The 13,244-nt window shown below is 34.2% G+C and overlaps 1 protein-coding gene across 1 annotated transcript in view; it reads left to right on the top strand.

The window, feature by feature from the left end:
* Window positions 1-797: 797 nt before the first annotated feature.
* LOC120636624 (chondroitin sulfate proteoglycan 4) overlaps window positions 798-13,244 on the top strand; it is a 33,771-nt gene continuing 21,324 nt past the window's right edge. Inside the window, exons 1-7 of the mRNA XM_039908183.1 lie at window positions 798-1,010; window positions 1,138-1,274; window positions 2,291-2,437; window positions 5,349-5,492; window positions 5,948-6,129; window positions 7,357-7,564; window positions 12,853-13,008. Of these exons, the coding sequence (XP_039764117.1) occupies window positions 956-1,010; window positions 1,138-1,274; window positions 2,291-2,437; window positions 5,349-5,492; window positions 5,948-6,129; window positions 7,357-7,564; window positions 12,853-13,008 (1,029 nt within the window). The 5' untranslated portion in view covers window positions 798-955. The remainder of the gene's footprint in view (window positions 1,011-1,137; window positions 1,275-2,290; window positions 2,438-5,348; window positions 5,493-5,947; window positions 6,130-7,356; window positions 7,565-12,852; window positions 13,009-13,244) is intronic.

Raw genomic sequence — 13,244 nt, 5'->3', positions numbered from 1 at the left:
GTCTTTTTTTTTTTATACTAGAGCTGTAACCATTTTTTTACTGAATATCGAAATTATATATTGTGTAGTTATTTTTACTGCAACGAATGAGCTTGGTTCTCAAAATGGGTTCTAAATAATGAGTCTGAGTTGATGTATCTGACCAAGCGGCACATGACTGAAGCGTCCCCGCGCGCACTGCGCAGTTTTTCGTTCCTCATCTTGTAAAGTTGACTGTGCGCTCGTTTAAGTTTGATATATATTGTTTACTTTTACGTTAACTATGGCTCTTCTATTTTGGACATTAATTTAAACATAGTGATTTGACTCGATTTTTGTGTTTGTTTTTATATAGTACTAACTCTGTTTCAACATGTTGAAAAGTGGACGTATAATCAACATCCAGTTACGCGTATTGGTTGTGAAGTTAAAGGAATACTTTGAACGAACGAACACTTTACAATACATAATAATATCAATCCAGTACTGATACTAACTTGAATTGATTTATCGTGAGTATCGAGTACAGAGTCTTATGGTTCCATAACTAGTTACGTCGCGATGACAAATGTCAAAACGGGCCTATTATATTTTTACGACTATAGTCTGAGCCTGGACGTTAGACTTTTTGTTATTAAATTTATTCTTATCGTCTGTGGTGGCCATTCATGTTCTGTTTATTAAGTGTGGTGGTGGCTCGAGCAGTGATTTTAATATTATTATTTTTTAACAGCTTTTGTAATTGTATTAGCAAATTAATGTTTCACCCAAAAATTTACTATCCCAACAATGAGACGCCACACTTGTAATTTCGGTTAATTTGGATTTTTGAAGATGTCGCGATATTTTTTTGTTCTATGGATTGGTGAAATTATTCCGAGAGTTTTCCTAAAAGAATTTATTCAGCGACGCTTTAGCTAAATGCAAATGATTACCTTTATTGTTTTATTTGGTAGTGTTGTGTGAAGTTATTAAAATGGAAGTTTTGTTTATATTGTGCCTCGTTTCATTCGGACTGGCTTACGATAAAGGTAATTACTAAGTCTAACTTTAGAGCACAGTTTTCTGTATCTGCATTCAACTATGAAACGCTAATTATTGTAAATTGTTGTATTCAACGTATAACAACCGGTTGATGAAGGATTTGTTTATTTATAGCGTCCTTTTATGGTGCCAGCTACATTTCCTATCCACTTCAGGAAGCTAAAGGCGTTACGGACATAAGCTTTAGATTCCGCACCCATTTGTCTGACGCTCTATTATTACTAGCAGCAGGCAAAACAGATTACTGTATGGTATGTATTAAAATTCTCTATGGAGTGTATTTTCCAAAGATTTAACTAGCCTTGATATGAGGAGATATGTTTTTTCCAGTTTTAATAAACCACTCCTTTTAGTATCTCTATTCTAATCTCAATTTATTTCTCTGTTACTGCATAAAAAAGAAACTAAAAAATAGACTTTTGTATCAACAAATATAAAAAAAAAATGGTGAGTGTATATGTTTACCATTTGCAAATTTTTTAAAGTTGTGTTGGATTTACAAATTTTATATGATGTTACATTTCTATGTTACAAGTATCAGAATGTGCTATAACAAAAAAAGCTTTGTAGGATTAGTTTATTTCTCTTATTATCATCACAAAAGATTAAAGTGCAAATGCTGTGTAAGACCTCCTCAAGATAGAAAGACTGCTGAGTTTCTTACTTGCTGTTGACATATTCTGTCTTCCGAACAAGAGGTAGAGACCCTACAGACAGACAGACTTGACATTTCAATTAAGGTGCATTTTTATTTAAGGTGCTTGAAATGAATACCTGAAACAAAATATAAATTATCACCCATTACTGGCCCAATAAAAGAGCACAAGTTTCCTCAAAAAATAAGTCTTTGCAATCCCACTGCAGTAAAGCAATTTGAAGAAAATATCCCATATTCTCCCTTCTTTATCCCAGAATTTCAAAAATTTCTTATCATAGTTCTTTATTGTTTATGTTATAATCAATATGATTTTGAAAATATTTATTACTGTAACAAAAAAATTAACAAGCTCATAATAGGAGGTAAGCTCAAAATATTTGCAGATATGTTTGAACAAATGTACCATTAGTATAATGTTATTGGTTGCCAAATTTTTACATCACAAAATTACTTTTTATATGAAGTACTACACAGTGTTGTATTTCTGTATGTATAAAGTTGTTTGTATATAGTTTTTATTCCAAAGTTCTATAGGAACTGATATTAATATAAGACTTGAGTTGATATTGTTCTGAAATTCAATGTGTTAACACATATATATTATTTTAGATTCGACTTGAAAGTGGTAGATTAAAACTGCACATTAACCTTGGAGCGGGGGAGAGTGAACTGTCATCATCAAAGGGCATTAACCTTAACGATACAGAATGGCATTATGTGAGCATTATCAGGAGAGAAGCAAATCTTACTATGAAGGTATGTACATAGTTTTATTTTGATTAGCTTAGTATATAATTTTCCATACTTGTGGTAGAATAGATTGGTTTTATGAAGATAATGGTATTGTAAAGACTTCTTTAAGTGTAATAAAACCATTTATCAATATAAAAATATGTTAATAATCAAATTGAAGGCACGTTTAGCTTTTATAATTTTCCCATTACCTTTGTTAGTAAAACAAAAGTTTAAAATGATTTTCAGATTTTAGTCCACAACTTATATTAGAGCCAGAGTGACAGAGCTTGTCTATAGAAGTACTATGGTCTTGCTTATGTCTGCTGCAAAGCAGCATTGTTGAAATGCTGTGTTCTGGTTTTAAGAATGTAATTACAGGCACATTTGAGCTTTAATAATTAGCCCATCACCCTGAAAATACAGAAGGCTTTATAAGTAAAACAAAAGTTTAAAACAATTTTCAGATTTGAATTCACAACTTATATTAGAGCCAGAGTGACAGAGCTTGTCTATAGAAGTACTATGGTCTTGCTTATGTCTGCTGCAAAGCAGCATTGTTGTGTACTGGTTTTAAGAATGTAATTACAGGCTGATGATGCTTAACACCTATGGCTCAGGTTAATAGACACAGGGCAACACTTAGTAGGGTGTGCTTTTTGTGTTCCCTGCGAATTGTTGCTTGTAGGTAGCAATGATTACGAAAAAAAATACTGAACCATTGGGTTATTTGTTATGTTATGTAATGTTATGCACCTTCTACCTACAACTTTGTTAGCACAGATATTCTCGCTGTTTCTTGATGTTTCTCACTGTATAGAACTCTTGGCCCTCATCTTCAAACCTTTGGAAATCTTTTCCCTTAAAAATACCAGCAAAAATTTATTTTGTATACAATAGTAATACATGATAAATAATTATGACTGTTGTGTATGCAACATAAATCAAATCTTTAGGCAACATCCCAAGATATTGTCTTGCTCTATTGCCTTCTATGAATTCTTTAATTAAGTTATTTGTTTAATTTTTATATGTTTAAGCATCAGTATTTTACTGTAGATGATGCTCTTGTTTTATAATTATAATCCTTATTTTGGGGATGTTTTAAGATTTAGAAGAAAAGTTTTTAATATAAAAGCGCCATTTTAAAATATTACTGCATCAAGCAATGATTAAGACAAGAATACTACTATTATTATTTTCAACATTATAAGTAAGCTTTCTGTACTACAGAGTAGAAAAACTTATTACATTAATATAAGAGAAAATTGCTTATGCTATTTTAGTATAATATTCTAAGATTTTAGCTCGGATTTTTTTGCAATATGAATGATGTACTCTGAACACATTCGCTCTGAACTTGGTGTTGAGTTTCCAACACAGTGTCTGTTTGTGAGTTAAAAACAACTCACATCAAAGAACATCAAAGGATGTACATCATCACAATAAGATAAGTGATTCCTATTCGCAAATCAATGACTCGTCACACAGCTGCTATGTTATTTACTCTATTAATAACTAAAAAAAAAAGATTTTTAAATTATCTAAAATGGAACTCGGTAAAATTTTGTGTAATGTCTTTTGAAGCCATCAATAACTGAACTTTACTGAGAAATTTAAGAATCTGAATATATATATTTTAAAAAACTCATATTATTGCAATAATTATTTTCCACTTTAAAGCCAAAAAAAACCTATTCTCCATTCTTGGAAACATGCACAAGAAGTCGTTTTGTTATGTTGATATATTATGATTATATTATATACTCTGTCTTATTCTGAAGTCAAAACTTTACAATCTACATGCCACATTTAATTCAACCAGCAAAAAAGAAAAAGAGACAAGATATTCGTAGGGGTTTTTCCTGAGTGTGTTCGAAACCCATCCGCCCGTATTAATCATTGCCTCTCAATAATTGAAATAAATATGTATGAACTTATCAACAATGCCTGTGTTGTTGGATGGCCCAATTGGATGGAGATTTTATGATTCCATTTGGTTGTGCCTACTGGCAGAATCCAAAACCTCGCAACGTTATTAATGACGGACGAAATAAATTTTACCTATTATGTACGAGAAATATTGAATGCAGTTTTGGGATTTTGCCAAGAAAATGGATTGAGTGCACTTTCAATACATTTGGGTTTTTGAATTTTCTCTGCCTTAGGTATATGACTTGTATGTGTAATATTTATATTTAGTTATTGAACTCCATGTAGGGCTGCCTGAAGGTAGAAATTGTAATTTGTAACTTTTTGTATATTTAATATTAATATCTCACGTAAGTTTCTTTCCACCTCAATCTGAAATTGCTGAACGGATTATGATGAAATCTTGGATGTTAAAATAATACAGTGTAATATACAATAAAATAATACAATATAATAATACAGTACTTCCCAAAACCCATTAGAATGTTAAATATGCAAAATTGAGTTAGTTATTATTTATAGTTTAAACGGGTATACACGATAATATTTTTTTTGAGTTATGATATTTCGACTCAGTTACATGGATCGTGGTTACGACCGTCCGGGGTATGTACCCGTTTAAATATTTACACTGTCTGTGTGTGTTGTGTGTTGTATTGCTGAATAACCACGAAAACCTAAGTTTAAAAACTTCAGTTAATTAGTTCGCTATTCATTCATATAGCAATTTAGTAGCATTAAAAACATTAGAGAAGTAAGTATAACAAGAAGATAAAACATGCGAGCGAAGCCGCGTGCACTCCTTGTAAGAAAATACATTTTTTAAAGTATCGTTTTAATCTTTTTAATTCCACATATCTTAATTAAGAAGGCTTAAAAGGTTGCAGCGAATATAATTATTAAGTTTTCAAGGGGACAGCCTGTGTAATACAAGCTTTCAAGTGTATGAGTCAGCCGACACAGTCCATTGATTATGTCAATGACTTCGCCTCATTATTTTTAGGTTGACGACAACATTGTGAAGAAGAGGTTACCGGGCCGCTTCTTCGAGTTAAACATCCATTATGGCATATTTCTCGGAGGGCAAGGCGATTTTTCGGAACTATTTCTCGGTCATATGGAAAATTTTCGCGGATGCATGGAAGATGTATGTAACATTTAATTAGAATACAATTTTGTGGCTATTTGCTATGACTGAAGTTTTTAACAATAATTCTTATGTAAGTACGTTTTAGGACGTTCATTAAAATATTGAAATAATTCTTCAAGTTGAGAATTAATTTCATGTTTGGGCAGTAATCGTTGTCGATAAAATATGTCAAATTTATTCCTTAGTTAGGTTACCAGCTCTAAGTAAAGCCTGCTTAACAGCTTACTGAGTGAGTAAGAGCTAATCAATCTTCTACGAACATTATCAAAGTCATATATGACATGGTGAATCTTGCTAAGTTATGCTTTTGACCACTTTTAGTTTAAATTCTTAACTTGAGCGGGAGGACTATCTAATATCAAGAATTGCAATAAATCACAAGTTGTGTAATACACCTGAGACTGACTTGGTTTGTACCTGAAGATGGTTTTATATTTGAAATACGTGTTTAGGTTTACTACAACGGAGTGAAAATAATTGAAAAAGCTCGAAGCCGCAGTGGTTCAGTTCACGTAGAAGGAGTGACGTGGAATTGCGCCCCAGAGTTCGATGCCGATATTAACTCTGACATTAGTTTCATTGACGAGGGCGCCTATTTGATTCTACCGAAAATTAACTCAAGAGCGGGAGGAAGGTATGTCTTTACAGGTGTCTTTGTGTGATAGTCATAATTAGACGTATTAAGTATACGATTGGCGCAGTGGGCAGCGACCCTGCTTTCTGAGTCAAAGGCTGGGTCCACAACTGGAAAATGTTTGCGTGATGAACATGAAAGTTTTTTAGTGTCTGGGTATTTATCTGTATATTATAAGTATTTATCTACTTTAAAATATTCATCAGTTAACTTAGTACCCATAACACAAGCTACGTTTACTTTGGGGCTAGATGGTGATGTGTGTATTGTCGTAGTAAAATTATTTTATAAAATAAAAATACTTGTAGTAACAATTAAGATTGTATACTTTATTAATTTACAACCGCGCAGCGTTGCCAATAAAATCGATTGAACGATATGTTCCCCGATACGACTATAATGCGAGCTGTCCCCCGCCGTACCAAATACCGAAATCATTATTTATACATCATGTGTTGTGCAGCAAAGGATGACCTGTTGGCAAACAATCAAAAAAGTTTCACAATAAAGCAGCAAATTGATCCGTGTGCAAAATTTTCTTATGACCAAAATCGATGCTGGTACATGAGTCACATCAGGTGTAGGGACTCTTGAGTTATAAGACAAAACATCTTCCTACATTGAAGTGCCGTGATGAAATGTTATCGTAATATAATATACCGTGCACCGAGCGGTGGCTGCTAATTACCTGTGGGATGCACGCGGATCATATTTCTTGTAGTTCCTATAAGTTCAATATCGACCTAATAAACAACGTGTAACAGAATTAATAAATAATATTGAAAGATGCATAAGTATATTATCATATTTATCTTTTCATACAAACGAATTAAAAACATAATAAGTGTTCATTTATGACATTATTGAAGATGAAAGACCGCGTGCATAGTACCTACGCTACGCGACGCGTAAAGTGTCAGGAGTCACATGATATTAATTTTACATGTGATTTAAGGGCTGTATCGGATTTATTTTAGTAAAAACTATAGAAGTGATTTACTCAAAAACGATTACGTTTTCGGTTTCCCAGATAAGTTTCAGAGACAGTACATGTACCTCTTAAACCTGTAAAGTAATATTTCGGTTTTCATTTACACGTTGCATTGTTTTTTCCTTTTAAAGAATCAAGTCTTCGTGCGCTTAAAAGCTAGCAGCACCTAGTTCCTAGCTAGAGCTAGTGATAACTGTCTTATTCTGTATTAAGTTAACTAACTCAGTGTGTTTCAGGTGGCAGATAGAATTCAAAACGATAACGCCAAACGCAATCATCTTATACAATCCCGGTGGCGGCCGCGGTTCTGATTACTTGGCTGTTGAGATATTGGAAGGAGTTGTGAGGGTTAAGATGGCTCGTGGACAGATCGTACATACGGAGAGAGTGAACGATGGCCAGTGGCATAAAATGCATCTGCTCTTCAACCCCTCTCTTATCGAGGTCAGTGTTTTACTATATTTATTTACATTACTGGCAGATTTTCTGCCAGTAATGTCAAGTGGGCAGCATCTGATTGAACCTACTATTATATTCTTTGGTAAGCGAATTTCATATGAGTTTGCTGTGCTTGTACTATAAAAATTAAGGAATACATCATATGGGAGATATTTTCTTTGAATACATTATCTCTAAAAGGTATTAGAATACGATGACGAAATAAATATGATTTGTCGTGTGGTTTTGCCGTGCCGAAGATAACTATGCGATCTTTTAAGTTTGCTTTAGTTACGTTTGTGCTTAGCTCGATCCATCCTACTTAGATAAACCACGTAATAGTTGTTGTGTACACGTAAAGAGTTTATTTTAACCTTCGCAGTTTGTATGTAAGTTGAATTTTTTTATTTAATAGGGGAAAATTATTTTATTTAATTTTTTACTTTACACACGTTGCATTTTTGTACACTGGGTATTTAATTAGTAACAAAACTTAATTAAGTATTATTAGTTCATGAAGTTGATGATCTACTTACAGTAAAAATGCCTTTTCACCAGTGTACATATTCGGAGCGCGGTCTCCGAATTGAATTGGGTTAATCTCAGCTTTTGCTCGATCAATTATAAAATGGATATTACTTGCTGGAACTTTGCATTTTTTGTTACGTAATATTTGTTTAATGGACCTTTTTTATGTACTTACGTTATATTTTAAACCTTTAAATCTTGCTTTGCTATATAAGATAATATTATGCACGGGCTATTTTTTATTGTTACTTTAAAATGCAATTAGAACTTCTGAGCAATATTTGTTTGTTAAATCTTCTCTTTGTTGCCTGAAAGACGGACAACAAACTCATTCAAATAATAATAGTAGACAAAACTTAAAATGCTTTGCGCTTTTTTATTCAAGTACAAGTTACCTATTTCCTGTATGTCTAAGACGGTAACGGGCTAGCCCTGTGTGGGCTGTTAGGGTACGAGTTATATTAAACTTATTCTTCTAATCTTTATCTACGCGTCATCGTACCGGAACACTTAATCGCTTAGCGGCGTCTTCGACGGGATGGTGGTAAACCATGGCCGAAGCCTCCCGACAGAACTGTCCATAGAAAATTCTAGAATTAAAAATTCCTAAATTGCCCCAGCCGGGGATCGAATCCGGGATCTTTCACTTAAAACTACAACTCTCACTGCACCAGGGAGGTCGGTTGCATACATTTTTGCGGAAGCGGTTATAGCGCATTGGGTAGGCTCGACTTCATTTTCGGGGGACCGAGCTAGGATCGCATAACGCACCTCTAACTTTTCTAAGTTATTAAAATATCACTTGCTTCAACGGTGAAGGGAAACATCGTGAGGAAACCTGCTTGCCCGAAAGTTAGCTTTCGGGCAAGCAGGTTTCCTCAGCATGCCGGATCGAGTTCCGGAGGTAAATCTCATTTCCATCTGTCCTTCAGAAAGTGGTGTTAAAAAGATTTCTCCGTAGCAGAAACTAGTTTACCTGGAAGTGTCATACATAGTTTCACATTGCGGGGAAATATCGTGCACGTGCATATTCCATGTGAATGTTTATCGGGTTAAGTATATTATCGTTTCTTTTTTGTTTTTGTTAAAAACCTGTTATGATAAAATGATAAATGCTGGCTCAGCGAAATACTGTGTTTCAATATTACTACCTCGTGTTGAGATGTAAAGACTGAGAATGAAAGAATGAGATTTCCTTCTTCTTTAAGAAATATCCAATTTCAGCTCGGAATTAGGAAAAAAGTATCGCCAGTTACTATCACTACCACGTCCTAATAATCGTTAGGTTAGGTACCCAATAGGTTTGATGATACGAGACACAATCATAATATATACCTACTGTAAATGTTATACAGTACGGCGATTTTTGCAAATGGTATTCTTTATAGTATAAAAACAGCCATAAGAATTCCGACGTTATGTCATATTGATTTGACAGGGCTTTAAAGTTTAAATATATTACGACAGTACAAGCATATTTCGTTTTGTAATTATTTATCAATGTAATTGAAATAATTGAGTTTTCGGGTTCATTTTTGCGAAAATATCTAATCTTCCAAATTTCAAGATTTTAAGATAACCGTCAATTACGTGAATTTATAAGTTTTAATAATCAGTCTGTGAGGAATCGAGTAGTATGAAAATACGTTTTAAAAACCAGTAGACATTTACTTTTACCGCAATAAGAGATAGTCTTAATTAGTCTTTAGTAAAATATTATTTTTGATAGTGGGCTTACACACAGATGCCATTCTAAAGATTCTGAAGATCCTATAATAAACCCGTTGTTCTATTATGAGGTACGGAAACCAAAAAATGCGAACATTTAGAAGCCCCAACAATATGAAGTTTGTCAGAAAGTCAACTGAGAATACATTAGTTTCAAGTGTTTAATACATCTATCTACGTTGCGCAATTAGATGGAGGCATTTGACCTTATTTTTATTCAAGCATGCAACGAGGTCGTGATTCGAAATCTAATAGCTACAGTGGAACTGTCGAATGCATTGCTTTGGGCTATCGAATCTCAAGATGGCAATTTAAATTGATATCCCGGTTCAATAGCTTTATGAAATGTTGAGCATTTATAGTTTTAGTTTCAGTTATAGGTAGGTACTTTAAGTTTATTCTCGCTGACACTTGATAATGATTGTCACCTTCCTCGGATTTCGTTACGTAAGCCCTCCACTGAGCATTGGAACAGTCTGGTCGGTCGATCTTTACATTGAGTGGAAGGGTCTTGAAGTAGTAGTAATAGTTTGCATCGTACATTTCTAAGCCGAAGATTTATTAGAAATATAGAAATATAGATTGACTCGTTTGTCTTATCATAGGCATTCATTCATTAAGCATTGCTAACATGTAATACGCCACATGAGGCCAGAATGGGGGGTTAAGCTCTAAATTCCGTGTAGCTTTAAGAAAGGACGCCTGTACCTAGCAATGTTTTTCTACCAAAGAATACTCAATAACAGTCCGGTGTCAGAGCCAGGGCTGCCAGATCGATTCTTCCTGTTATCGGGAAACCTGTTATCAATAACCGTTTTTTTGGGATTTTATGGCTTCGGTCGGAAGAAATAAAAAAATAAGTTAATAATATTAATTATACATAATGTATTAGGTAAACAAAAATATTTTTGCATTGCACTGTAGATATAAGAAAAAAAAACATAGTGGGTATTTGTGGCACATAAGATAAGAACAGAATGAGCATGATTATTGTTTGATTTTGTTTTTGCCATAAGTATTTGTCATTTTTTTTGTGTATTGTTTGCAAGTTTCGTTAGACGAAAATGTGAACTTAAAATTATCGAACTTGTTTTTCGGGAGATTATTTGCTTGGAGTCGGGAGGACATACAAAAAATTCGGGAGAATCCCGCCAATTCCCGACCGTCTGGCAACCCTAGACTCAGAGCGTTGTCCACTTTCGTTTATCTGATTACACGGTAATTAATCGCTAACTTGTGATAACTAATCCGCATTAGAGGAGGATAGGGGTCTAAGCTTGAAATCCCGTTTAACTAAGAGGAAGGAGGCCTCCGTTTGTTAAAATATACTCAGTAACAGTTCACTACCAGGGTATTGGAGCTGTCCACTTCCGATAAACTAACTCGAGACAACTAATCCGCATTAGAGCAGGATCTAAGGAGCGGGGTCTAAGCTGGAAATCCTGTTACGCTAAGAGAGAGGAGGGCTACGGTATTAGAGCTTTCCACTTCCGTTCATTAAGAGCATGGTACTCATTAGCTGTCTTGTGATAGCTACCGCATAACTAACCGCATTAGAGCAGGATGGGGGGTTTACAGCTAAGACAGGGGGCCAGTGCCAAGCATTGCACATTGATTGGCTAGGGCGATAAAATCCAATTATCCGATTTTATTTATATATTTGTATAATTTCAAATATTATTTATTGCACCACCGACCTCTTTTCTATGTTTTTTCCTTTTACGCCATTGGTTGCCTGGAAGAAATCGCTATGTAGCGATAAGGCCACCAAATTGTACTCTCTTGATATGTATTCATATCTCTGTAACTACTTTTTCCTTTGGTGTACAATAAAAGTGTATTCATTCATTCATCCGTTTTTCTATTTATATTGTCTAGAAAAATGCAAGTGTTTTCTTTCTTGTGGATTATTCACCTGGCTAATCATGTCGACCTGCCCAGGTCAATATTTCCGCCTTAACTGGCGCTACGCTTCTCTGTACCAGTGAAACTAAAGCCCGATTATGATTGATATTTTACCAGTTAAAATACTTGCGATTGTATTTTTCAATAATTATTAACATTTTGTGGGAAGCGATAGCTACATTGTAATGTATTTAAAACTATAGAACAATGTCATTTTTTGTGAAATATATGATTCGCTGCAATGCTTGCGTTGCGTGCGATTTGCTATGCGTAAATCTATAATGTTAGGATGTACATATAACTTGTCACTACACAATTTATTCTTCTTATTCTCTCTATAATCTTTCTTCTTGCTCTTATCCCGCTTTAAAGTGTCGTCACAACAGCAGACTAATTGTTTGGGTCGTGACAATTTTTTCCGAGGTACCCACTCTGGGAATTAGCAGACATTAATTTAATGTTATAATTATTACCTATCATCATCATGAATACACGTTATAATGTTGGCAGATCACATATATAACTATGGTAGGTACATTAGGTGCTATCATGTAGTATTCATTAGGCGTATATATATTATATGATGTATATGACGTACATTAAGACATGTACGTCATTATACATCATCTCCAACACTGAGAAAGTAAAGTAGTATAAGACGGTTCGGACGGTAGTGCTTCTTCAGCATCTAAAATAATACAGACTTGAATACGGCGTATGAACCAGAATGCAACGATAAATTGTGGTACTGTTGTCTTAGAAATAACCCTAATATGGGAGATAGCCAAAAGATGTGTACCAACAATATTTTTTTTTCTCCCATTGTCGGTTTTTTTACATAAATTATTAGTGAACACCATGCGAATATTATTTGCGGGTCTATTACATTATCATTGGACTTGTTTTTATAGGCGGTCTTTGCGCAATTCTAATATAGTTTGTTAAAATTTGTAAAATCAGGTCTATTAATTGTGATTGTGTGCTAATTAAATTTTAATGCGACATAATCTAGAGCAAATCCTCGCGATAAACAATAAATTCAAGCAAATCAGGGAAGAAACTGCTGAGCAGTGTCTACATACAAAAAAGAGTTAAAAATTCTTACAGTAACGGTGCTTTTTATTTGCTTTCAGCTTTCCATAGATAACATAGCGATGAGCACTCGGATAGAAAGTGGTGGCACAAGATATCTAGATCTGTGGGACTCCTTCTACCTTGGTGGCATAGAGAGTGAGAAACGGCAGAAGGCTTTCTCAAAAGGCATCAAGGCAGCTGATTCTAGTATTATGGTAAGTCCTTCTTCTTCTCTCTGGGCAGTTTTTTGAGTCCCATTTATACATATAATAAAGTTAATACTTAATAAACCGACAACAATGTAAAGTTGGGGCATAGCGGTACATATCTACTTTGTTTCAAAGCACAAGTTTGTCGACGCTGCTATAGACAGCGCTTTTTCTCTTAAAATAAACATCAGTAGTTCAATATTTACGTTATACAAAACAAGCAGCATTAATGCCCGTTTTCA

This window comes from Pararge aegeria, chromosome Z (genome assembly GCF_905163445.1).
Source record: "Pararge aegeria chromosome Z, ilParAegt1.1, whole genome shotgun sequence".
NCBI classification, from domain to species: domain Eukaryota; kingdom Metazoa; phylum Arthropoda; class Insecta; order Lepidoptera; family Nymphalidae; genus Pararge; species Pararge aegeria.
Note: the sequence above shows the minus strand (reverse complement) of the source record. Positions and strands in the feature narration are given on the sequence as shown.